At 39.4% G+C, this 25,989-nt stretch overlaps 5 protein-coding genes across 5 annotated transcripts; 1 reads left to right on the forward strand and 4 right to left on the reverse strand.

Moving 5' to 3' along the window:
* Positions 1 to 4,578: 4,578 nt before the first annotated feature.
* On the reverse strand, positions 4,579 to 7,568 carry LOC105391882 (trypsin CFT-1). Its single transcript, XM_038121600.2, has 4 exons — positions 7,412 to 7,568; positions 6,132 to 6,291; positions 5,264 to 5,519; positions 4,579 to 4,941 (listed from the first exon to the last, which is right to left on the reverse strand). Exons 1-4 carry the CDS (start codon positions 7,452 to 7,454, stop codon positions 4,618 to 4,620), a joined length of 783 nt encoding a protein of 260 aa, XP_037977528.2. The 5' UTR covers positions 7,455 to 7,568; the 3' UTR covers positions 4,579 to 4,617.
* A 1,321-nt stretch (positions 7,569 to 8,889) lies between these two features.
* Positions 8,890 to 10,746, forward strand: LOC105386077 (trypsin, alkaline C-like). The gene is given in 4 exon segments (NM_001320025.1): positions 8,890 to 8,952; positions 9,339 to 9,507; positions 9,858 to 10,113; positions 10,389 to 10,746. Coding segments are annotated over 4 exon segments (795 nt in total). The 5' UTR covers positions 8,890 to 8,909; the 3' UTR covers positions 10,716 to 10,746.
* A 2,035-nt stretch (positions 10,747 to 12,781) lies between these two features.
* On the reverse strand, positions 12,782 to 15,198 carry LOC105386078 (trypsin, alkaline B). The gene is made up of 4 exons (XM_011556565.3): positions 15,041 to 15,198; positions 14,255 to 14,417; positions 13,549 to 13,801; positions 12,782 to 13,201 (listed from the first exon to the last, which is right to left on the reverse strand). Exons 1-4 carry the CDS (start codon positions 15,081 to 15,083, stop codon positions 12,872 to 12,874), a joined length of 789 nt encoding a protein of 262 aa, XP_011554867.3. The 5' UTR covers positions 15,084 to 15,198; the 3' UTR covers positions 12,782 to 12,871.
* A 3,276-nt stretch (positions 15,199 to 18,474) lies between these two features.
* Positions 18,475 to 20,874, reverse strand: LOC105386106 (trypsin-1). Its single transcript, XM_038106618.2, has 4 exons — positions 20,719 to 20,874; positions 19,996 to 20,167; positions 19,347 to 19,608; positions 18,475 to 18,914 (listed from the first exon to the last, which is right to left on the reverse strand). Exons 1-4 carry the CDS (start codon positions 20,762 to 20,764, stop codon positions 18,579 to 18,581), a joined length of 816 nt encoding a protein of 271 aa, XP_037962546.2. The 5' UTR covers positions 20,765 to 20,874; the 3' UTR covers positions 18,475 to 18,578.
* A 2,608-nt stretch (positions 20,875 to 23,482) lies between these two features.
* Positions 23,483 to 25,569, reverse strand: LOC105393887 (trypsin, alkaline A). Its single transcript, XM_038106632.2, has 4 exons — positions 25,419 to 25,569; positions 24,612 to 24,774; positions 23,961 to 24,222; positions 23,483 to 23,813 (listed from the first exon to the last, which is right to left on the reverse strand). Exons 1-4 carry the CDS (start codon positions 25,462 to 25,464, stop codon positions 23,487 to 23,489), a joined length of 798 nt encoding a protein of 265 aa, XP_037962560.2. The 5' UTR covers positions 25,465 to 25,569; the 3' UTR covers positions 23,483 to 23,486.
* Positions 25,570 to 25,989: the final 420 nt, after the last annotated feature.

A 25,989-nucleotide genomic window follows, 5' to 3' on the forward strand; every position in this document is an offset into this window, starting at 1 on the left:
AGGTGAGTTGAGGTGACGAGTTGGAAAGTACCAACTCGCTTGTTATCAATTAATGACTTTTCACTTATCTGTTTTTATTTATAAACACAAAAAACGGTTCACAGCGCCTATAGCCCTACAGGAGCATTTTAATAATCATTATCATCAGCTCAGTAAGTACCCGTAATGTACCTACGTTGCTTTTTCAATCAAACAGTACCTTGACACTATGCCTATGGCCCCAACAATATATTATAGTAGGTAGTTGGGATAGTAGTGTACTCACGATCAATGAAAAAGTTCCAGTGACATTATTATGGAACGTCTATGACAGGTGGAATTTTTCATCGTTCGGTGTATAAATATAGTAGATAATAAAGTATACCTAGCAGTGGCGGATTTACCTATAGGCCAAAAAGGCCAGTGCCTAGGGCGGCAGATTTAGAGGGGCGGCAAATTTAGCATTTTTTTATTTTACAGATTTTTTTAATATAAATTTACGTGTACACAATCTACATATAAATAAACGCACTGTCATATAATCAGTATGTACCTATATTCTTTGAATTTAGTGGCAACTGTGGCTGCTGAATCAGGCTCAGAAGGGCTAGTACGGGCAGTGGCGGATTAAGAGCATCGGAGGCCCTAAGCACAAAGCCTGTGTAGGCCCCTAATTTAGAACAATTCCTTAACAAAGAGTGACTATTGAATTAATTAACTGAGCGAATTTGTTCCTTGACAAAGAGTGACAAAACAGTTCAATAGCTAAAACGTCCTTTAACTTTTCTACAGGGTGTTGCAAAAAGGGTATACTAAGCCGAAACCTACATGTGCAGCATGGTATATCTAAGCCCGAAACTGAAATCAGAATTTCGAAATTCGCGAAAAAAAATAATCATTCTCCATAGTAAAAAAGTCACGTGACCAACATAGTTTCTATGGAAAATGAATATTTTTTTTGGGAATTTTGAAATTCTGATTTCAGTTTTGGGCTTAGATATACTATGCTGCACATGTAGGTTTCGGCTTAGTATACCCTTTTTGTAACGCCCTATATAAAAAAGGATGTAAAACATTTTTTTTTTAAATTGCTTGCCTTTAAGGCCTATACGACACGCGCAAGTATCACCACCGTTACAACTGCGCAGGTACGCCGAGCTATCACAATTCACACATATATTTTCAATGTTTGCAAACAACTAGAATTTTTTCACTAGAAAAAAGTCTAGTTGCCTGCTATTCCCAAAAATCAAACCGTACACGATCGAAGTGGACAAAAAAATTGCTGTAAAATTGAAAAAATCATTCACATGTTAAACTACTCAAGGATTTAAAAGAAGACTCTAATGAATGGCAAAATTATTAAAATTTCAAACATGTCGAAAAATGCGCAAGCCGCGCTTCGGGCTTGCCGCGGTAAACAGTTCTACCACCCATTTGCACAGTATTCCATGTACAGTACAAGCCGGCCTGCGCAGGCAAAACTGTGGTAATACTTACGCGTGTGGTAGGCCCTTTACCCACCACACGCACGGTATTCCTTGTTTAAGCCGGCCTGCCCCCCTACTCCTGAAAGGCAATGTATTGCAGCTGTCTTGCGTAGGTACTCAACATAAAAAAAAACATAACTTCTCTTCAAAATCGATTTTACAAAAAGTAAAAATGCGTAAATTTTCTTCAAGATAAGGGCTTTTTTTAGAACCTAGCAGTAAGAACCAAATACCTAGAACGTAGAATTTATTATTTATAGATTTTGGCTGAAAAAGCCATTTTTGGCCTTTTTGCAAGTTAACTTCTAAATTGTAGGCATTATATTACTGTTTCTAGGTTCTCCAAATAGGCATTACGTAGCCTTCGACCAGTACCTAGCTGATCATATTAGTATTTTTACTTTTTGGAAAAACGCCTCTGATGAGAAGTTACGATTTTTTTAATGTTGGGAACGCAAGACAGACGCAATACATTGCCTTTCAAGAGTGGCACCACTGCGCAGGCAAAACTGTGGTGATACTTACGCGTGTGGTAGGCCCTTTACCAACCACACGCACGGTATTCCGTATTTAAGCCGGCCTGCGCAGGCAAAACTGTGGTGATGCTTACGCGTGTGGTAGGCTCTTTACCCACCACACGCACGGTATTCCGTGTTTAAGCCGGCCTGCGCAGGCAAAACTGTGGTGATACTTACGCGTGTGGTAGGCCCTTTAATCAGACCAAACTCATTACATAGGACATATTGTGGATGAATAAAATGTAGGTATACAATGAAACAGCAGCAGAGGATGGGGGCCCCTGGAGGCCCGGGGCCCCAAGCACGTGCTTGTCGTGCTTATAGGTTAATCCGCCACTGAGTACGGGGCGCATTTAAGTCGTGACAAAAGTTCTACGTCGTCGCGCTCGCTCTTGAGGCTGCGCGATGTGAGCGAGCGCGATGCATAACTTATGTCACGTCTTAAACTAGCCAAGATTGACGCTTTTTCATGCTGCTTCAGGATTTTTTTTTTGTAAACTCGACACAACGCTGGCTTAAATAAGTGAGTGAAATCGGGAAAGGCAAAACCCGGAATAGAGTGAATTTGAGAGGATGGTCAGCCAGAAAAGAAGCATGTACCTAATAGTTAAAAAGATTCTTGGCATGCATATTCTTTGAAATCAATCAAATATGATATTACTAAAAAGCCTGTAACGCGACAAGAAGCGACGGGAATACTTTCGAATTTGGATAAACTGGAAACGGCTGTAATGGTAGTTATATGTGGATAATGTGGAATTTTGTCAGATGTACTAAGTACATGAGTGATATTTTTGGACCTAACAGTCACTTGAGTCTACCAAGAATTCGCAGTTTCAAGCTTAATATTTCGCAAACCAGTCACTGAATAAAAAAATGCTTTGAGAAGACCTTTGATATTTTTGAAAGACCTGTAAGTACAATACCTTATACCAACGAAAAAAATCATCCCCATTTTACATGTATGGAAGGTAACTTTTTTTTTCATTAATTTATTTTACCAGTTTGTCGATGCCGTACATTTGTACAAGGTGGATCAAAAGAAGTCATCCTATCTTGATTGGCTCTATTTTTTTCTAAATGAAAAACTTCTGTTTTTTATTAACTATGTTTATTTGAACATTTAAAATTTTATTGGTAAAGTCTTCTATATCTTCTATATGATATTGGCCAAATGGGCGCCGTCACAATTGATTGCCCTATGGGCTCCTTTTATGGCATTTCTCATCAATTCAGCGAGACCTTCGGGCGAGAGATTCTCGCGCTCGTGTCGAATGTTGTCCTTAAGGGCTTCCAGAGACACGGGCTTATTCACATTAACACGGGTCTTGAACACCCACCCACCCACCGACCCACAAAAACTGTCTGAAACGGTTAAATCGGGCGATATTGCGGGGAAAAATGACATATAAAACGAAAAAAAAGGCGACCCGAAAACTGAATAATATACAAAATTATTTGACATTCTTGGGAAGTGTGGCTTCCATGGCTTGTCAACTTGTATTCTGCATTTGTCTAGTTCACTAGAATATCAAAACAAATTTGAAATTGGCGGCCATTTGTACAAATGAGAGCAATTTCCAATAGGGTGATTACTTTTGGCCCACTTTGTATATCTTTGCGAAATTTCAGCTTTGATATTTTTACCCGTTTCTGAGAAAAAGACAGCCGGACAACAAAGTGATCCTATAAGGGTTTCTTTTTTCCTTTTGAGGTACGGAACCTTAAATAAGATTTGATGAAACATTTGAAGTTGGTGACAGATAGACATAGAAATATCCACATTATTAAGTTCACAATCATACCAATAACGGGATTAAACTAACAAATTGAATTTCAGAAGTCAGTAGGGGCGGCAAAAATTGAATGGCCTACGGGCGGCAAATTTGTAAATCCGCCACTGATACCTAGTAACTATAAAACTTAAAAACTAAGCCAAACAAACGAGACAAGAGCGCGACAGCGTTCCAAAATCAAAAACTTAGTTTTTCATGAGTTACATTAATAAAAATAACTCCTGAGGGTATCCCACTAGCTTCACAAAAACGCACGTATTGAAAACTACGGAAGCTGTGCTGCAATCAATCGGAACTAAAAAAGTATCTCAACCGGGCGTAATATTGGGGCCAAGTGGTGCACAATGAGCTGAAGTGCCTACCTATATCACCTACAATATCCTTAACTTTTTAAACATTACTAGCTGGCAACATCTGCTGGTGTTATCTGGCATCTGACAAAGCACATATGACTCCACTTTGTGAAGTGCCAGCCCACGTACCCGCCTTGTGTTCCAGCTAGAGTACCTACCTGCGATCTGCACTACCTATCGAACTATAACGTCACCGACTCACCGGCATCGGCACCCTGCTGTTAATTGTTGCGTTGTAATCCAGAGTGGAAATGAGGCCAAAGTTGCTTGTTGCAAGTCGGAAAACTGTCCTATATGGATATAATTATTTATATTGTTCTTCCGTTTTGCAGGAAATAATGTAGCTACCTTAACTCGTTCCTTCTGATTCGAATTACTTATATTTTGCTAGGGCCTTTATTAACATTGTGCTTTTTCAGGTTTATGAATTGTTGAATACAGGTTAATTTAATAACAACTTTATAAAAAGTACAAAACTAACTTAAACATTAGCCTGAATCCAGTTAGAGAACGGCGAGACCCAGGTGTTGACGCTAGGGAAGATGTCAGATCCGCAGGAATACTGCCACGACGCAACCCCGTATACGACGTTCCCCTGAGCTGTGATTGGTCCGCCGTTGTCGCCCTGGCACGTGCCGATGCCTGGTTGGTCGAGCACTGCCGTGCACATCATGGTGTTGGTGACAGTTGGCCAGTTTTCATAGCCTGGTTCGGCCTGTAGGACGGCATACCGGGCTGCGCACAGTTCACGGTTGATCAGGTTCAACCTAACGCTCTGGAGTTTTGCGGGTCTGATGTCACCGGGCTGTGGAGTTAAGGACAATAAATAAGAGGAGTAACTATGTTTGTATATTACTTATGAATTAAGAAAAGGAGCCTTTTATCGGTTTAAGTTAAAGTTTTGCAGACTGGTATTCGATACCACGAGTTACGTATGGTGAAACAAGGTGAAAGAAAGCAAGACGAGTACATAGAGCTACCACCGCTCTCAGCCGCTGCAGTGGTACCATTCAATTTAAAGGACCAGTCACAGGCCCTATTTCATTGATTGTGACTACGAAGGATTAAAACTCAACGCATAAATAAAGCGTTACGACTCCTAAACTATACACATAGCTACAACTCACAGCACGTCTGCCAACACCGATAGCGGTGAGCGCGAAGTTATCAGCGAGCACATAATTAGGCCCAGGAATACTGGCGTACTGGATCGTCTGGCTCTCCTCCACGTTCAGTTGGAGGCGCAGCAGAGCGATGTCGTTCTCCATGGTCACTCGGTTGAAGTTGGGGTGCAGGATGAACTGGCCGATGGTCTCCAGGGTTCCGCCGGTCGTGGCGTTGGAGCTGCCGAGGCGAGCGCGGTGGAAGGCGGGGTCGGAGGCGCTAGAGCGGAGAATAAGTTATGGTTAGATTGGGATACGAGCAGCATCAAAAATTTAATAGGTTTTTATTAGGTTAAGTTAGGAATCATCCATCGTATAGCATCTTGGCACTTTGATTAGTACCCCACGAAAAGAGATCCTTAAATTATCTCCCTTTAAACTACGGGAGAGAAGAATTAACAATCAGCGCCAATATGCAAAAAGATATACTTAACTAAGAATGCCCAATCACGCTAGGTGTAGGTACCTATATATATAATGTACGGTGGCCTGCGCCTAAAAGTATACAGGCGGAGTTTTTAAAATAGCGAGCTCAAGCTCACATGCTGCTCAAGCACATCCACATAAACACCACTTCTACACACATCACACATAACACATCCCCGGATTTATAACAGATGTAGCTGGTCCCTTCATCATCAGGGATCGCTATTTTAAAAACTCCGCCTGTATACTTTTAGGCGCAGGCCACCGTACATTAGATACGACTCGCCACATATATGTGGAAGCTGTTTTCATGCACTCACGCAAAGGGAGTAGAATAGTGTCTTAATAAAGCACAGGTATATATTAAAGAGTATCTCCCAAACTAGTTCCACAGTAGTCTACTGACACGAAGCAAGACGCAGCAGACAAGATGGCGTCGTTGCTGATGAGGGCCCCACCGCAGTGCAGGAACCAGACATCATAGGTGTTGTACTCGATGGACGCGAAAAACGGGTAGTCTTCGATGGCCGTGTCCGCGCCGCCCATGATGCGGGAGTTTGGAGCCGCTGGAAGCAAGGGGATGATATGTTAGATACTGGTTAGAGGGAATAGTGGATTACCGGCGGCAGGTTAAGGCCTAGATTCACCATAGTCTGTTAGATTAACAACCCTGTTAAGTACATGCTATACACTTGTAATAATATTACAATAAAATTAATTACTACACTTCGTGCAATCAAATTGGGATGATAAATATGTAACTATAATTCTCAAGACTTCTTAAGACTTCAATACCTACATAGACGAGTTCATAACTTTAATATGAATGATATACGGTTTCAATTCGATGACTGAAACAAGGTCCTATACGTACTCAGGGAAAACGGAAATACAGATTTCACAAAATTATATTTGTGCATAACGAGAATTTCAAATACGTACTAATATTGAGTAATAATGTATGTTGAGAATTTGAATTTATATTCAGCCATTGCAGATAATTTGTCAAAGCCGATTTGTTACAGAATCAAATGATACTCATATTTGCAAATAACTAGTTATTTGGCAAAGCTAACGTGATACGCTACACTTGATTTTCGTAATTTCAATGCCAATATTGCCAATGCAGGCAAAAACATAAAAATATGATTTCAAAAATAAAGTAACGAGCAATAAAAAAGTTCCCGTGACATGGAACGTCAATGGCAGGTGGAACTTTTTCATTGCTAGTGAGTGTACCTAAGTAAGTTTATTTGGAATCGGGACGAAAAAATATCAGAGCCAAGGTGATAAGATGAATTGACATTAGCACTTTAGCTGCATCTCGTATCCCATGATGTAATCGAAATTTCAAATCGGTAGGTAGGTACCTACGAGATATACTGCAGTGGCGTGGCGTTGTAATGCTACGGAAATCCGCTCTTCTTCTACTGCTGATCAAGCAACGGTGGTCATCATTTATTGCTTAGGAAATTTTATATTGTTTAACGAAGTAAAGTTGTGTTGCCTTTTTTACATATCGATGCAAATGGGTGAAAGATAGCTACCTAAACCTACCTCCAATAAATACTATGCCTGTAATGGCCTGTATATACGTAAGTCTCCGGTATTCAAGATAGTGAAATTGGATGCTAGATATTAAAGACTAAATAAATAAAAACAGTGATGAGTTTGTTATGTACTTACCAAAAGCGACTCCAAGGAGACTAATTATTACAAAAAACCTCATTATTGAAGGAGATTATTACAAAATGCACGCACAATTACGCGTTGAAGCTAATAGCTCACTGCCTAACTTATTTTCTTTATCTTTGAGGTAGGTATTCCAAATTCAGACCATGATCTACATAATTTATTATAATTCATTTACGACATTTTGATACGCGTTGATATGTGAACAATCTATCGATTTTGATACAGTTAATACCTATGTAAGTACAATATAAATGAATGTTATGCGTAAGTAAGTATTACGCCTATGAATATATCAAAAAATCATTCATTTGAAACATGATTGAAGACGGTTTAATAAGGCTACATCCGCCGTTAGAGACGACAGCCATCATCATCATCGTAATCAGACAACTATTGGATAAGTACTTACATACTCTCATCTTTAAAAAGAAACGTCTGCACTAACATCAGTCCAATCAGTTGCATACAACATAACTACATTAAATTCTCTCAGAGAAATTCAGGAATAGGGTATGGTACCTATACAGGCTGTTGCAAAAAGGGTAGGTATACCAAGCCGAAAGTGGGTGACTCAGGGAGGACAATGACCCCCTGAGACACCCCATTTCGGCAGTAACTATACCCTTTTTGTGTAATTACTCATATGTATTATCTGAAAAATATCCGACTGATGCGACATACTGAACAATTTTTAATTGAAGGACCAACACTGAAATTACAAACGGAAAACCTCTTCCATACTTAAATTCCTATTCAATGGATCTGCTGTTTTTCTTTCGTAATATCTGCGTTATTGATAGAAGCTACGCATTTCCTTTTTTAAGGCGATGTGAGGCAAAACACGTGTTTGAGTCATTGATTGTCTGCATAGTGTTTATCAATACACCTCTAAGTACCTACGTAACAAACATTAATTTTTAATCTTTTTTATCATGAATCATGATCAATATTTAAGGTCCGTTTCGTAAGATCTCAGTTTAATAAAAAAAACAAGTTCTTCTAAATGAATAAAAAATAAAACAAATCTTCATTTAGCATAACATTTAAAACTTCTATTTTTTTCACCCTTAAACTCTCAGCTTTGGCAAAAGGGCATTCTGTAGCATTGACCTGACCACACCTGACTGAGATCAGGATTTCTTTGCCACCCTGCTTGTTTTGATACGTGTATAAGTAATTTAAAGCAACTCTCGTTTATTTAACCGTCTCCTCTAAATGGTTTTTGTTTAATTGTCATAGACGTAAATTGTAATTGCACTGTGTAATTTCTTTTAAGTGTAAGTTTAGTTAATTCAGCACTTCCAGAAATTAAAACTTCGCCTTAAGCACCAAATACTGTTTATTCTTAGGTATGCTATGTACTTTATGAATGATTTCCAAATCAATCATTCACGCAACGGATTATCATCAGATTGATTTGATTAATCTAATAATCAGTCTGTATATAAAGATGAGTAGTTAGTGTACACAACAGATTTCAAAACTCAAAATGCGTGTGTTGATCCTTTTGGCAGTAGTAGCAGCGGCCCTTGGTAAGAACTCAACATTCAACGGAAAAGTAAACGAAACGATTTTCAATAAATAATGTAAATAAATAAACATTACTCAACGATATACATAAATACTAATAAACTCGATCTAATTTTCTATGGTGGTATCATCGTCAGAGTTCAATTCTAATGTCAATCTACATACTATGACAATTTTTATAGAAAAACTGATGATTCTTTTTAAATCCTCTGGGTATACCTACTCGTTCTTTTGGTAGTGATCTGAATCAACAGCATTTGAATTTACTAAACACTAGTTTCAAAACAAATCATTGCAAAACCAGTTTTTTGTTCTCAACATATCGAGATATCAGCACCAAAATTTAGCAACAGAATCCCACTTCAACCACCTTTTTATTACATTACAGCGGCCCCGGGCAAGCAGTCCCAGCGTATCGTGGGCGGCGCCGACACCACCATCGAGCAGTGGCCCTTCTACGCCAACATCAACTACATCACGTGGGGCATCCGCTTCCTGTACTGCGGGGGCTCCATCATCAGCAATGACATCATCCTCACCGCCGCTCACTGCGTTGAGTAAGTCTAAGTTTGCATTTGTTTTAGTATTGACATCATTGTTTATATTATCAATTGTTTATATTAACAATACTATTACAATCCTCTTTATAAACTTAAACTGCGGCCTTATTGCTTATAGCAATCTCTACCAGACAACCTTTGGATGGAAGAGAGTTAAAAAAAAATAGGAATAGAGGAAGCTGTGGTGCAAGTGTGTAATACTAAATAAACTGTTTACATTTTAGGAGTTCTTGATCCTAAGAGAATCAAAGAAGAAAAAGCTAAAGCCGGACTTTAGCTTTTTCTTCGTTAATTCTCTTACTTCCAAAACTGTCTACCTACACATCTGATTATTTTTTCTTCCACAGCGGTGAACGCCCCAGCAGCTTCGGCGTCCGTCTTGGCTCTTCCCTCGCCAACTCCGGCGGTCAGTTCATCAACATCGCCGCCATCAAGATGCACGAGACCTACGACACCCCTGTCCTGGACAACGACATCGCTCTGATGAAGCTGGCCACTCCCATCCAGGAGTCTTCCACCATCGGCATCGCTCGTCTGCCCAGCGCGCGCTTCTCCCTGCCCGACAACACCCCTGTCACCGCCATCGGTGTCGGTGCCCTCTACGTGAGTGTCCTGTTATTTTAAGCGTAATGTGTCGGTACCAAACTTGTGCTCGACTAGGGCTTGTCTCACCGGTGAAAAGATTAGTACGGCCGCGTAAAGGACATAGTTTATTCCAACACTTTACTTGATCGATTCGTTTTGTATCAGTTACAAGCGTCGAGACTGCTATCGTTTTGATGATCCATAAATGCTTCTGATTGATCTATAGCTATACCTATAACCTCTTCTGATTGATCTACAGCTATATACCTAACCTCTATACATTTCGTTTCCAGTCTGGCGGCCCAGCCCCCACCGTCCTCCAGAGCGTGGAAGTATTCACCGTGAACCAGGAGCTGTGCGTCGAGCGCTACGCCTACCTGAAGACCCAGCCCGGCTACGGAGCCTGGCCCGATGTGACCGACAACATGTTGTGCGCTGGTATTCTGGACGTCGGCGGCAAGGACGCCTGCCAAGGAGACTCCGGCGGTCCCCTCGCCCTGTCTGGAAACATCGTGGTGGGAGTCACCTCCTGGGGCATGGGCTGCGCTCACGAGTTCTACCCGGGTGTCAACGCACGCGTCTCCAAGTACATCGACTGGATCCAGAACAGCAGCTTGTAATTTAATGAATAAATAAGAATACGGTTTAATGCATTTCTGTTTATTTATTGAAGAAGGAGTGCGGGAGAGTCAGTGACGATGGATCACTCCTATCGTAAAATTAGTAAACCTTACCAACAATGAAGGATACAATTTTTAAAAAATATTATAATTTTATGAGTCAGTAGGTATCGGCATGGCTCCTGGATGTGCCAATCGAATTCTACGATATTTATCAATCATCATTAATCTTACATTAAGCTATTTATCGATGTCACTTAGGTATAGTGATGAAATACTTAAAGTCTTTTATTTCTACTTCTATGTCCTAATCAGGCAACAAAAAAACAATTATCTGATTGTAAATATTATGATTAAACTGTACTTTGTCTCTAGCTAAGTAAAAGAGATTATGTTATAGGTATGAACTTTTACCGTTTATTTTTGAAATTGGGATTCCCCTTGCGGGGAAGGCACAGACAGCCCTTTTCACATGTTGCTAATTTTCGAACGTCAAATCTTAAATCGTAAAATTGACTTATACTTACCTAATTACGATTACTACACTGGCCGGGTACCGAACTGGAACCTTCGGCAAAAGAACAATTTAAACTTAGGGCGGCTTGCGTGACTTCTTATTTAAATTTTAGTTAAAGCTAACCGCATTTATCTCGATAAACGTATAATTATACTAAACATTATTTTATTATCTGGCACGGCTCATTTGACTTCGTAATTTAGCTAAAAGTAAACGTAATTTAATGGGGATCAGTCACGATTTTTGTTAAGTTGTAGATGGCAGTTAAAAAACAATGACTTATGGTGAAAGAAATATCCAAATCAGACAAAAAATTACGAAGATACAGCTGCGATTGAAAAAACGCCCGCGAGCACCGAATTATGTGCTTTCAGAAAATCTGCAAAATGAATCCATCATGAGAGCCATCCATGTTTTTTTTAATGAGCTGTCATAAAGTCTTCCGGCTCTCAAATTAGGCAGACATCACACAGAGTGCATCGCAGCGACCGGTCTATATATTTAACTGCATGTAGCGTTGTACGTTCGACAATCTTGTATCTGAAGCCCACCACAGTCGAGTGAAGTCAATATCTCTCGACTATGACGGGCTAACGTGGCAATTCGATACTATAATAATATTCGATACAACACAGTCACATTATGATAATTATATCCGTTGTAGAATATATGTTATAAACGTTATGCATTTTAATCGTTATATCAATTGAAATTATACTTTTTGAACGTTATTCTTAACGAAATTATGTATTTAGTAATTATGCCTTTCGTTTGTTATGCACAGTGATCGTTATACTTAATAAATTTATATCATAATTATGGGCGTATACCTTGTGAATGTTATACCATTCGTTTTTATACCTCGTATTACTTACCCGGTACAGTATCAACATACAGTAACGGTATACTGTATCTGCTTACAGTATCTGTATCAGTATCAGTGTACTGTATCAACTCAGTATAGAGTATCAATGTACATATACCAGTACAACGTATCAATATACCAGTATACAGTATCCGTATCAGTATCCGTATACAGTATCAGCATACAGTATCCGTCGAAAGTATAAGTATAAAGTATCTATACAGTGTCAGTATACAGTGTCAAAATGTACAGTATCCGTAGGTATTCTTGTATTGTATTTTACCAAAATAATCAATAAGTAACTTTTTTTATCACGAATTTAGTAACTCACCTTACTGAATACTGATACCAATAACTTTGAACTTATTTATATACGAAATTATATATTATAATGAGAGATAATATTTTATAGTATTGAGAGCCATTTAGCGTTATACGCTACGCAATTTTGATTTTGTATTACTTGTGGAAGTTTTTCAAGAAGGTATAAAAATGTATATATAAATAAGGCATAGCAATGCTAGGGTAACATCTCTAGTTTTTGTTATAAGTAAAAGCCCTTATTTGTAGGTTAATATACTTTAGGTCGTGTAGGTATGGTATGTTGCCTCTATGTTTTGTTTGTTGTGGATTATCAACAGTGTAAAAACTGCTGTAGATACCGTAAATAAAACACGATATTGTTGCTTAAAAACTAACGCCGTCTATTCAAATAATAATATCAATCAATATGTACAGGTTTACTTGAGCATAAACGAATAAACAATAGTATCATTAGACACCACCGTTAGCTACAATCCAGTCTGCGTAGCTCCCCACTCGCGTGGCGACGCCAGGGTATACGGGGTCTCCACACCTGTACCTCCATGAGGCCACGCCCACCACAATGTCTTTCTCAATGACGATTGGTCCACCTTCATCGCCCTTGCAGAAGCCCTTGCCACCGATACCCGTCAGTCCGACGCAGAGCATATCTTCGGAGACGATAGGCGTGTCTTCGCGATCAGGCTGGGTCTTCAGATAGGCGTACTGCTCAGAGCAGTATTCCTGGTTTACGGTGAACAGCTCAACGCTTTGGAGCATCTCAGGGTTATCCCCATTTTCCTGCAAAATATTTTTTGTTTTAATTTGCTATGGTACCTATGTATATCTGGTTGAGGAAGTGACTTCGGTTTGAATAGTTAGGTAGGAATATTATGTTTGATGTGCTTAGTTGGACAAGAATGAGAGTAGATTTTTACAACAATGACAGCGTTATCCACTTAGTTCACCTGTGGCGACATCTATAATGAATACGCGCAAGAATAGAAGTCAAGATATAGATCCAGCAAAGAGATATCAAGGACGACCAACAGATGGCATGGAAGAGTAAGCAAAAATACCAAATCGCTCCTTCATACACCCATAAATTATAAAAGCCCTCAAGAATTAAAGTCAGAAGGACCCCTTACCCTCAGATCGCCGTATCCAACAGCCACGACGCTGGTGTTGTCAGCGACGGTGTACGACAGACCAGGGATGCGCGCAAAGCCGATGGTGTTAGACGGAGAAGCCCTGGTCGACAGGAACATCAGGGCGATGTCGTTGGCCTGGCGAGGCGAGTCGAACCGCTCGTGCGTCTTGAAGTCTTCCACGTTGAAGTTCTTGCCAGAGCCGGGCGTGGAGCTGCCCAGACGCACACGGAACGTGAACGCGAAGTGACCTCTGGGAATACGATGGTGAGGAAGGTTAGTAAGGAAGTTAAACTGTAAACTATCTTTTTGCTGTATGAATTAGGTAGCCTGAGGGTCCTGGAAAACATTAATAGTTTGCAAAAACTAAAAAAGCTCAATTATGTTAAATTTGTATTTTCATGGTATTTTCCGCTAGAGGAGCTAGGTACTTTACTATACTATATGCCAAGAAATGTAATCATTTCACCGTACACTACTTCACTAACACTGAGTTGCACAAAGGAACGTAAACCAATGTCTATTAAATCTATACCTGCCATGCTTACGGACTGAAAGAGACATTTTTGATATTATAATAATATTCCTTACTGCAACTCGGCATAAACTTTATACATCCTAAATAAGTAGATAGGTACTATTAAGTAAGTACCTCAATAGATGCAAGTGGCGCAAGATTAGAGTCCGAGAATTAACTAGGACTTACTTGACGCAGTCGGCAGCGGTGAGCACGACGCTGTTGCTGATCAGGGAGCCCCCGCAGTGCAGCCCCCAGATGCCGAGCAGCCCGTAGTTGATGTTGGCGAAGAACGGGTACTGCTGGATCGTGGTGTCCTCACCGCCGGCGATGCGCTGAGACTGCGGCGCCGCTGTCGGGAGAACAGAGTTGATGGTAAAATTATAAGTGAAAAAAGGAACCTCTGATGTGCAAGAAATAGGTAGAAATATCCATATACCTATAAATAAAAGAAATAGGAGAAATGAGAACTTTATACATCGGCGTTGTAAAAAATTAACTTTAAAAAATCAAGCTTGTCTTTATTCTGACAAAGATTAAGGGTTAAGTTAGGGCTAAAGTTTATACCTTAACAAATTCTTAGGCTTATTGTGATTATAGTCTCCTGTTATGGCATCATTTGACATGTATATTTTAGGATTTAAAGTAAGTATTATGCCCACAAAACAGATAACAATATACACTCACGGGCAATGAAAAGGTTCCACTGAGAAAATTACCAAATTACTCCTAAACGGAAAAGGCTACCTTAATGGCTCCTTCTGCAACATTGAAGTACATTTAATAGAGCTTCAGGATATTACATACCAACTAAAAACGGTAATAGTTTGTTAAAATTTAAATTAAATCTTTGAAAAAAAATGGAATCTTTTGGTGTGGAGCTATTTCATTTTTTAAGTGGAACTATTTCATTGCCCGTGAGTGTATATGAATGTAATAAGTAGTAGTAGGTGTAGAAATCTAAAGTTTTCTTACCAAAAGCGGCTCCTAAAAGAGCCACCAAAATTAATACACGCATTTTAAGGAACTGTGGATACACTCGACGTTTTAATCACCACGATAGACGAATATATATTAAAATGCTTATCACTAATTCATTAGTAATAATTCTGGAGTAACAAAATCTTGATTATAATCTAAATCAATTTTGGCAATCTAACAATCTTGGATATAGTACTTACGTTGTTTTGAATTTGTTTTTAACTAAGTAATACCTAACTACCATTGCAACTATTTACAATCGATCTTTCAATCTGTAAAACTGTAAAGGATGTCCTTGTTTGTTTACTTTATAACTAACAACATTACTTTTTCATCTATTTTGAATTTCGTTAAAATTTACACTTAGCTACAGCTAAAAAAAATTACCTAAGCTCTGCGTTTGTTGTTGGCTCAGCACAAAAGCGTAGGCTGTGTGAGTATTTTTTTTGCTAATTTTCAGAAGTTGTACAAATAAATATTTGTTTAAATTGAGCCCCTGAGTTACCCCCTTTCGGCATAGTTTGCATTGTATGTTTTAATTTTATTAGGATAGTTAGTAAATTTTAAAATAAGTCTACATATCTTTATAATTATGTCTAATAGCTGGATATGTAGTTTTTTATTTTATTTTATATTTAAATTTATATTATGTGTATAATAGTGTTGTATACTGTAAGTTCCATCACAAGGCATTTAGTAAGGCGGAATTAGTGACATCTACACTCACGGGCAATGAAAAGGTTCCACTCTGAAAAGCACCAAATTACTCCTAAACGGAAAAGTCTAGCTAACATTGAAGTATATTTAACAGAGCATCAGGATACGACCAACTAAAAAGGATAATATTTTGTACAAATTTTAACTTAAATGTATGAATAAATAGGATTTGTTTAGTGTCGGCATTTTGTGGGTGGAACTTTTTCATTGCCCGGGAGTGTATTATGGATTATGTAATTAGTAACGGTAAAGGTAAATTAGTTCATCCCCTATAAATAACACCATGACCTAAAGATGAACATGGATAGATGGAGAAGCCTAGCTCTTAGGATACGTACCTACGTAAGGGATAAACCAGTATGGTTGGTAGACTTGTTATGCTGCTACAAATATTGTAGTTCTCCCTTATCGTTGTTTTTTACTTGTTTATCCTCAGTACACGAGTATTCTACATAGGTAGGTTATTTTGTGGTAGAATTCCATATCTGTTATCGACAGTGGAGATTTCCTAAATATTTGTGCATCATTATTATTTTGACTGCATGTGTAAAGGATTATAGGTTGGGCATGCGATTAGGGTTTTTTACTACTATCAAATATTAGATCTGTGTAAGTACCTACGTCCTTTCTTACCTGTATAACTATCTTAAGGCTCATTCAAACCGCTGAGTTATAATAATTATTTATAAACGCTTTATTGTACACAAACAAACAATATACAAAACAGATTACAAATTTAAGACATATAGGACGTATACAAAGGCGGGCTTATTGCCAAAAAGCAATTTCTTCCAGCCAACCTACGACTGGGTGAAAGAGAAATAGAAAATTAAATCTTTTAACTAATTTAAATTTGAAGTAGGTACAATTAACAAAAATAATAAAACCTAACTATTAATAAAGCAAACATGAAACAAAACTACAAATATAAATATAAATAATATCATAATAAATTATAAATATAAAATAGAACTGCATATATAATTATGCTAGCGGTAAATACTTATCTATCTACTCATGGCAACAGTACATGGGACCCTTACATTAACAATTGGGACTGTACCGCAGGATACTGTTACCGCTAGTGGTAGCGATATACAGAGTGCTTGTTTATTAGTGGCTATGATATATCAGAATGTATGGAACAGCTGTTTTATTTTTCTCAATTTCAGAGTTGGTCCCATAATGAAAGTTATACAGTATGACGAGTACATTCACCTGCAAACGGGATAGCCACTAATAAACATGCATCATATTTAAACCCACCAACCCGCAGTGGATCAGCGTGGTGGGAAATGGTCCAAGCTTAGGAAGGCAGTTTAGACCTTGGGGTTATGCAAAAAGGTTCCATTCGTGAGAGCCAGGTACTACACCCCCATAGAGAATACAATAGAATTATACTCACGTGCAATGAAAATGGAACAATGGAACTTTTTCATTGCTCATGAGTGTAGTTTTACAATATAGACCTATATATATATCTATAATGTTGTCTAAGCAGCTAGTTGCTGAAAGTAATAAGTACTGCTAGTTGTACGTAGTACCTACACTTATTACTTCCATGGTATTATGTAAAGCGGATACTGAGCCCGTAGCATAAATTTTCATCGTGAACGTGAAGTAAAATTCTTCGAGCAATTTTGTATGAAAATATGCCGCCCCAGGCGATCGGTAGCAGAACTAAAATTTTAATACAAAATTACTCGATGAATTTTACTTCACGTTTACGATTATAATTTATGCTACGGGCTCAGTACCTATCCGCTTTACATAATACCATGGAAGTACTACGTACAACTAGCATAATACTCATTGCTATTATGCCTGTCACGTGGAATTGAACCATTTGATGTGCCACGTAATTTTACTTCACGTTTACGATTAAAATTTATGCTACGGGCTCTGTAACCCTAAGGTACAAACTCCGGAAGAAGGAATGCATACCACGGAAACAAAGGACTTAGACACTAATTTTTTCATAGCAGTGGGAATAATTACCAATTTGTAAGGAGATGGCTCGGTTCTGGAGCAGCACATGTTACGCTAGGTGGCGACTCTCCCAAAGCTTCTATTATAATAATTATGGTTAGATCTTCATTAAGGGAAGGTTTCAATATTTTTTTACCAATACTGTATAAGACTACTCTACTTTTACGGTGAAGGAAAGCATCGTGAACTATCTGCGTATCTAGATTTCACAAATCTAAGTGTAGATGCGGTGAAATGGTCCAAGCTGAGGAAGGGAGTTTAGACCTTAGAGATTAGGTCCCATTAGATTAGAGAGATTAGTTGCGGACACTTCGACTAAGATTTAGTAAAATCTAAAATACGTCATAAATCGATTCTATTCGAGAGGTCAGATAGCACAATACTTACCAGCCTTGCTCTGATTTGGGAACCGCTAACCTGGCTGTCCAGGTTTCTGATAATGCCCTTACACATGAGAATAGGTATGTTAATCCGTTCCTCTAGTATTCATCACCTTGCATACTCTTAATGTATCTTTCAATCTAAGTCCCCTTAATTGAGCCTCAACTGTGTCGTCATCAACACCAACACCATGAATTGCTCCGGAGCACTGAGAGGCCGAAGACTTTTTTTATGAACCTTCAGTTTTATTCTCGTATTAGCAGTAATCCCCAGCTACACATCGGGCGAAAATTTATTTTGTCTGACTCTTATGGGACGTGCAGGTAAATAAAACATGTACGCTTATTTTAATATGATCTTTAATATACTGATATGTGCTTAGCAATATACATTAAATTGTTCTTACCAATATATAAATGTATTTCCTGAACATCGCTGTTCATTCTTAAGCGGTCTCATCGATGATCCACTTGGCGACAGTGGAGATGCGAGTGAAGACAGACGCGTACCTGGTGTCGCCGCAGCGGTACACCCAGGAGAACAGACCAGCCAGGATGTCATTGCTGACCACCAGCGCGCCGCCCTCATCGCCCTTGCAGGCGCCCTTCTTCTCATTCACCACCGCGGCGCAGATCATCGTGTCGTGCACGTCGGGCAGGTAGCCGTTGAGGGGCTGGCCTTGTAGGTATTTGTAGTCAGTCTTGCACTTCTCCTGGTTGACGATCTTGAGGGTCACGCTCTTGAGGGTCTCGGAGTTGGACTCCGGGAACCAGCCGGGTTCCTGCGAATAGATGGTTTAATTTAGGTAAGAATCTCTATATTCTGGGAGGTGTGGTCTCGTTTGGATCTTGGGCCGAGAATTTATCGCCCTCAGAAGATATAAACAATATAGCGCGTTCGGTTATCAGAAGCTGCCTAGTTTTCCACGGGGTGGTGACAGACGCATTGAAATTCCAAAGTGGCTTATAAATACAAATTGTTCTCCGTAGAGCCGTGGCCGTGTCAGGCCGAGTGTTCAAATCCTGGAATGCATATCAATTAATTTAAGTACAATTACCTACCACGTGCTCTGCCGGTGAAGCAAAACATCGTGACGAAACCTGCACATCTATATCCTAGATGAGTACCCTAAGTGAACCCTCATTCCGAAACGGTGATACGGCTACCACGTGAGTGCATACGTCCAGCTCAAATTGGAGTGAAGGTTTCCTACCTTGGTGGTTCCCCATCCGAGGGCGACCGCCTCAGTGTCGTCAGCGATGTTGTAGGTGACTCCAGGGACGCGGGCGTAGCCGACGGTAGCGGACTGCGTGGCGCGGTCGCGCAGGAACAGGATGGCCACGTCGTACGCCTGCTTGGGCCTGTCGAAGTTGGGGTGGCTCTTGACGTCTTGGATGCGCAGCCCGGAGCCGCTGATGAGGCCGCCGCTGGAGGCGCTGCCCACGGACAGCTGCAGGGTCGAGGTCACGGTCAGTCTGGAAAGTATTTGGAAAAATATAAACTTCAAATCGTTTAAGATAAATGAATAATAACTACCTAGTCCATCCAAATACAGTTTTGTTTCAGCGACTGCAGGCTTTGTTACTGTTTTGTCCTATACAACATGCCCAGAGTGATAAATGAAACAGTGAAATCATTATTTACCACGAAAGTAGCAGAAAAGATTTCTAAAACGGGCCGCTCATGCTACGAGTAAATAAACGGGGAAATGATTTGATTCCCTATATATTACCAGACCGACCGGCCGGTAGTGGCTGCATGGGTGAGAAAGGCCGAGGACCACGTGTTGTGGCGCTCCTTGGGCGAGGCAGTTGAGCAGTGGATGATTATTGGCTAATTATGACAGTAGTAAAACTCCTTACTTGACACAGTCGGCAGTGGTGAGGGCCACGGTGTTGGAGATGAGCGCAGCGCCGCAGTGGTAGGTGTAGACCGCGATGGCTCCGATCTTCAGCGCTCCCATGAACTTATATTCCTGAATCTTCGTCTCCGAGCCCCCGGAGATACGCTCCAGGCTGCTGGTGTTGGGGGCCGCTGTGGAAGTAAAAAATGTATTTTGTAAATAAATAAAGCGTGACTTGCAAATAAAATTGAATCTTTTGCTGGCTTGTTCCCGAATGACACTATAAGTGCAAATTTCGCCATAGTCGGTTAGAGCATAACTAGGGTTTAGTGCTTGACTTTTGACACATCTGTCAAGAATTTAATATGGAGATGACGTATACCTAATGATGAACCAATCCCTGGTCGGTTAGATAACCGACTATGGCGAAATTGGGGCTTAGTCATCGTTTAGTTTTGAGGCTGTGAATCTAGTTCTCCACGATGAACCGACACGCTAAGGAGAAGAATCCATGTATTATTATCATCAGCACGAGAAGCTGCTCAATGAACTTAGTAGCACCGTTGCACATTCCATTTCTTCGATTTTCAAAAAGGACAGGTAAAAATCCGTAGATATCGACGCTGGTAACGTCATATTGAGATAATTTAATGCATTGTTTTAATAAGAATCACATGCTTCCGATAACATGGATGCAACTTGAGTAAGCATATAAATCGTTCTCATAATTTTTTTTACTTACCCAAAGCGACTCCCACTAATAAAGCAATAAGTACCAAAACACGCATTTTGAGTCAGCACCGACACACTGTGATATTTTTTGTTCATACATTCTTTTTATATCTTCTAATTTGATTCCTTATCAATAAATCATCTGATTTTAATTACTTTATCGTCTACTATTTTACGTTGCCATACGAGTACATTATGAGTAAGTATATTTATATTACTAATTTTTTTTTACTGATGTTTTAATGGTTTTCAGGAATTAATTAACTTTTTAACATAATAGTCGTAGGACAAAAGTTGTTCAGAGTGGTAAACGAAGTACCCCCTTTTTCCAAAATACCAATTTTAATACCACTTTACCTGTAAGTTAGAAGAATTTACTCTTAATCGAATGACCTGTTTTTTTTATGTAAGAAGGTACTTTTTCTAATAAATGTTTTATTTTATTTAAAAACTTATTGAATAAGTCATTAGTCCTATATGGCACCGCGCAATCACTAGGCTAATATTGATGTGTGAGCTTTCATCTCTATATTAGGTAGGTACACTAGGGACGACAAAATTTTATAGTAATATGCCTACATTATTCTTCATGTTTCTACTAACATTACATTAACTACTTACCTGCGGAAAGCTCAATGATAAAATTTTACCATAAATATTTTCTCATATTTTGCTGACATATCATGAAAACATACACGAGGTTGATTTGATAAGAGATTTTAGTCTATGATAAAAGTAATCACAACATATATATAATTATTATTATATCCAATACCTATAGTAAGAATCGCAGACATCTACATTTAATATAAATGCTTACTTAAATATATCTCCTACTACCAGTATGTGAGATAGGTAAGTGACTAAGTAACTAGGTAAATATAGGAGGTGCTTTTCAAAAGAATAAACAATCTCTTTTGATATCCCATTTTAGTACCTAACTGTGGATTACACATTGTGAGAATGTGGGAAAGTTAGCCCTTATGTAATCAAATCACTGACGTACATAGGAAGAATAGGAACTCTATTCCTATGAAATTTGAGCCTATTTCTTAGACCCCGAGACTCACAGACAGGTGATGAGAGTAATATAATATGTATAGTGTAGTGTATCATATCTATTTGATATAGGTACATATCATAACGTCAGTTTGACATATCATCTATTCTATTCTATTCTCTGTGGGGGTGTAAGTACCTGCATCTGGCTCTCTCGAATGGAACCTTTGTGCATATCCCCAAGGTCTAAACTGCCTTCCTAAGCTTGGACCATTTCCCACCACGCTGGTCCACTGCGGGTTGGTGGGTTCACATATCTAGATTGATGTGCTAAATCTAGATATGCAGGTTTCCTCACGATGTTTTTCCTTCACCGTAAGAGCGATGGTATACATTGTACATAAATTGAAAGAACTCATTGGTACATGTCTGCGCCGGGATTCGAACCCGCATCTCCTGATTGAGAAGCGGGCGCTCACCCGACTGAGCTACCACCGCTCCACCGCTCAACCCGCCGGCCTCATTTTGAACAATCATGCCTCATTTTGTACTATGTTAACCCGCCGGCACTAGGCCGCCGGCTTTGGTGTGTAGTGGCCCTAGACGAATCATCACTTACCTTACTTACATAAGTTTATGTAAGTCTGTATAACTAGTACCTATTTCCTATTTTATATTTATTATGTAGGTACTTATGTGTTTTATGCTCATAGGCTCCAATATGAGTTTAGAGTGAGCTGATGCAGGTACGTACATACACCTCCACATAGAATTGAATAGAATAGTATGTTACAGTCACCTAAATCAGTAATGACTTTTACAGTATCTAATGGTTATTTATTTTATTTTACCGCTAATTAACCTTCATGATTATAAACAAATGATAATCAAGTGAACTCAGTCGTTAAAAATCTTTTAATCTGACAGTGACAAATTATAAATCACAATCATACTAGAAACTTGTAGTATTATCAACTTATCATAAGTAAAGTAGTAGTTTTATAAATCAATTGCGCACTCTCTGATAATTACTATACATGCAAAGGTTTATTATGTTTCAGGACATTAATATACCTACTTAGGGTGGATTCGTCCAAACATCACGTTACACGAGAATAACTATACCGGAATTAAAATTATACGCGAGTAAATATCTAGGATAAGTACATTTGCATTCTACCAAGTTATACCATGATTAAATTGAATGAACGAGGAACGAAACTGTATTGCAACTAAAATAAAAATAGCTGCGTTTCAAAGCATGCAATAGAAATGACATGCCAACTTAGTTTGAATGGATTATAAAAGTATGAAATTGTTTATGTTTTAATATTTTATTCGCTGTTGTTATTCTGAGACTTTGCCTTTTAACGTACTTTTGTTTATGTTTTGACAGATGTGTTTATATGTCATTATGACGGTTTTCTAATCAGCTGATGTGCTGCCGCCATTACAAAATTACTCTCGGATAAGCTCGTTACACGGTCAATTTTGGCGGTATAACATTTTATTCTTGGGATAAGCTAGTTATCTTGGTTTCAGGTTTGGTAGAATGCAAAATCTGCTTACTCGCGAGTAAGTGGTACTTTACTCGTGAGTAAACAGTTACTCGACGTTGGCCGAATCCGCCCTTAGTAAAAAAACGTCCACACGTTATAAAAATTCACATCAGTTTATCAAAAACAATGATTAGACTCAAACAACTCAATAAAAAAACCTTTTAAAGTAAGGAATCTTGCTCTTACAGCATACAAATATGTAATAGATACTTATAAACATTTATACGACATTTCCAACAATCCAGTCAGAATACGACGCAACGCGCGTGTTGACGCGAGGGTAGTGCGCGTCGCCGCACCGATGCACCCACGAGGTGACTCCCACCACGATATCCTCCCCATACACTAGGGGACTCCCCTCCCCACTCATACACACATCCTGTCCCCCCACGTCCAGCACTCCGGAGCAGATCATCCCCTCAGTGACGTCACGGGTGGTCTCTGATCCCGTCTGGTTGTTCAGCACGGCATATCGGTCAGCACAGGTCTGCTGGTTGATGGTGAACACGTCCGCTTTGTGAATCACTATCACGGGGAATGATGGATCCTGTGGAATGAATACGGTAGTTTTAAAATGCGAATTGGGTGCTTTAAATAGCAAATAAAAATCCCTGTGCTTTTCCCACGTAAACTTGTCATAGGTAAATTGCACATGGCTCACCCGAACCGGAAGTAATGTCAGTAAAGATCTTACCAATCCAGCGTATTGCCCGAAGTTGACGACAGAGACCGGCGTATTATCCGGTAGGCTGTAGGAGCGGGACGGGATACGAGCAAAGCCAATAGTCGCCGACTCCTGGGCACTGGATGTCAGGCGGAGGATGGCCACATCATGGGCTAGAGAGCCCTCGTCAAATTCCTCATGTATGATGATTTCGGAGACATCGTGAGAGTCCCCGCCGTATGAAGCCATGGGGCTGCCGAGGCGCAGTCGATACGAACTGGGGTTCTTTAAGCTGGGAATGGAATGATACCATTATTGCACAAGAATTCAGTTGAAGTCACCTACTTTCAGACTTCAGAAAACACTAACACGCTCGCTAGCTTATTCTACGTTGTCAAGCCATGGCTAAATAACGAAGCACGCACACGCACGCACGCACATCCCGTAATAGTCCACGGCAGGATACGAGTCTCCACTAAGACGGGAGGATTGCCGTTTTCTCCACGCCTGGCAGGCGGCAAGGGGATATCACACAACACAAACATTTATAGCCAATCAACTATCTATTTTGTAACAAATATCTGCCTCGGGGATTGAACTCGGACCTTCGGTATAGCAGTCAGGGTCACTGCCCACTACACTCCAGCCGTCAATGTTGAAGAACAATTCAGTCATGATTACCTGAAGCATTGCGCGGCCGTCAGCACGGCATCAGGAGTGAGCAGTGACCCCGCGCAGTGCAGCAGAAGCAGCTGGAATAGACGCAGCTGTATGTTGGCGAAGAATGGGTATCTCTCAATGGACGTATTCTCTCCTCCAATCACGAGCCGGCTGCTCGGCGCCGCTGTGGAAACAAATGACGGTCTATTAAGTTTTGTTTTATAAATGCAAGTTTCGTTTTGACTTTACATTCCCATTGACACAATATAGACTCAGCTACCGCTCTACGGTTTTGTATAGACGTAGATAAACGTAACTATACCGCGATTCGTCATAAATACGGTCTATGAAGTTTCTTTTATGCAAGTTTCGTTTTGACTTTACATTCCCATTGACACAATATAAACTCAGCTACCGCTCTACGGTTTTGTATAGACGTAGATAAACGTGACTATATCGCGATTCGTCATAAATACGGCGGTGTAACAAAACCATGTAGCGGTTGCTGATGCAGATATTTTATATAAGTATTATCTTTCCGCATCTACGTGAATTGCGTGATGTGCGAACACTTTAAAGGTTGTAATAATAAGTATACCTACTCGTATAACTTTGTCGAAAATTGATGTCATTCTCGACCTTGCATTGGTGAGTGTGCTGATTGCCATATGATTGGCTTCAGAACTCGCTAGGCAGTGATGCATATGATACACATAGATGAGAGACCAGAGAGTAAATCATAATGTACATTGAACTTGATACATAAATCTTAATTTCATTAATTTAAAACTTTTCCAAATCTAAAATTTAAAATATTTGATCACTTACCAATGGCGGTGCTAATTATCAAACTTAACAAAATATAGGCTCGCATGTTTTAAGAAAGCAATTCGTTTTAATATTTTTTGCAGCAATATGTTGCGTTATGTTATCACGCTATCAATCACTTAGGGATTTTGCTGATGAGATTATCTTCTTTAATATTCTCGAAAAAATATTTAGGTATCCTTCTCGGGAATGCCCGAATATTTATGAAAATATTTCTTTGGTCATTTTCTGTTCAACACTCGCGGCTTGTAAAAAAATTACCCACAATTTATATAAGTAGTTTATGATTATAAAAAAAATATTAATAATTCATTCATTCACGGTAGACCAGGGGCTAATGTTATCTTCCAATCTAACTACCATGGCGATCTATCCTAGAGTAGGTATGACTTGTTGCCATGGTAGTAATGTCTATATAATCAGATTAGCGTCAGTCTATGCCCGGGGTCCTGCGGACATATTTAAGGAACAGGTAAATAATAATAATAATATATAATAAACTAGCTGTTCCCGCGCGCTCCGCTTCGCCTTAAAAAGTTTTCCCGTGGGAATTCCGGGATAAAAAGTAGCC

The sequence above is a fragment of the Plutella xylostella genome, chromosome 9 (genome assembly GCF_932276165.1).
Source record: "Plutella xylostella chromosome 9, ilPluXylo3.1, whole genome shotgun sequence".
NCBI classification, from domain to species: domain Eukaryota; kingdom Metazoa; phylum Arthropoda; class Insecta; order Lepidoptera; family Plutellidae; genus Plutella; species Plutella xylostella.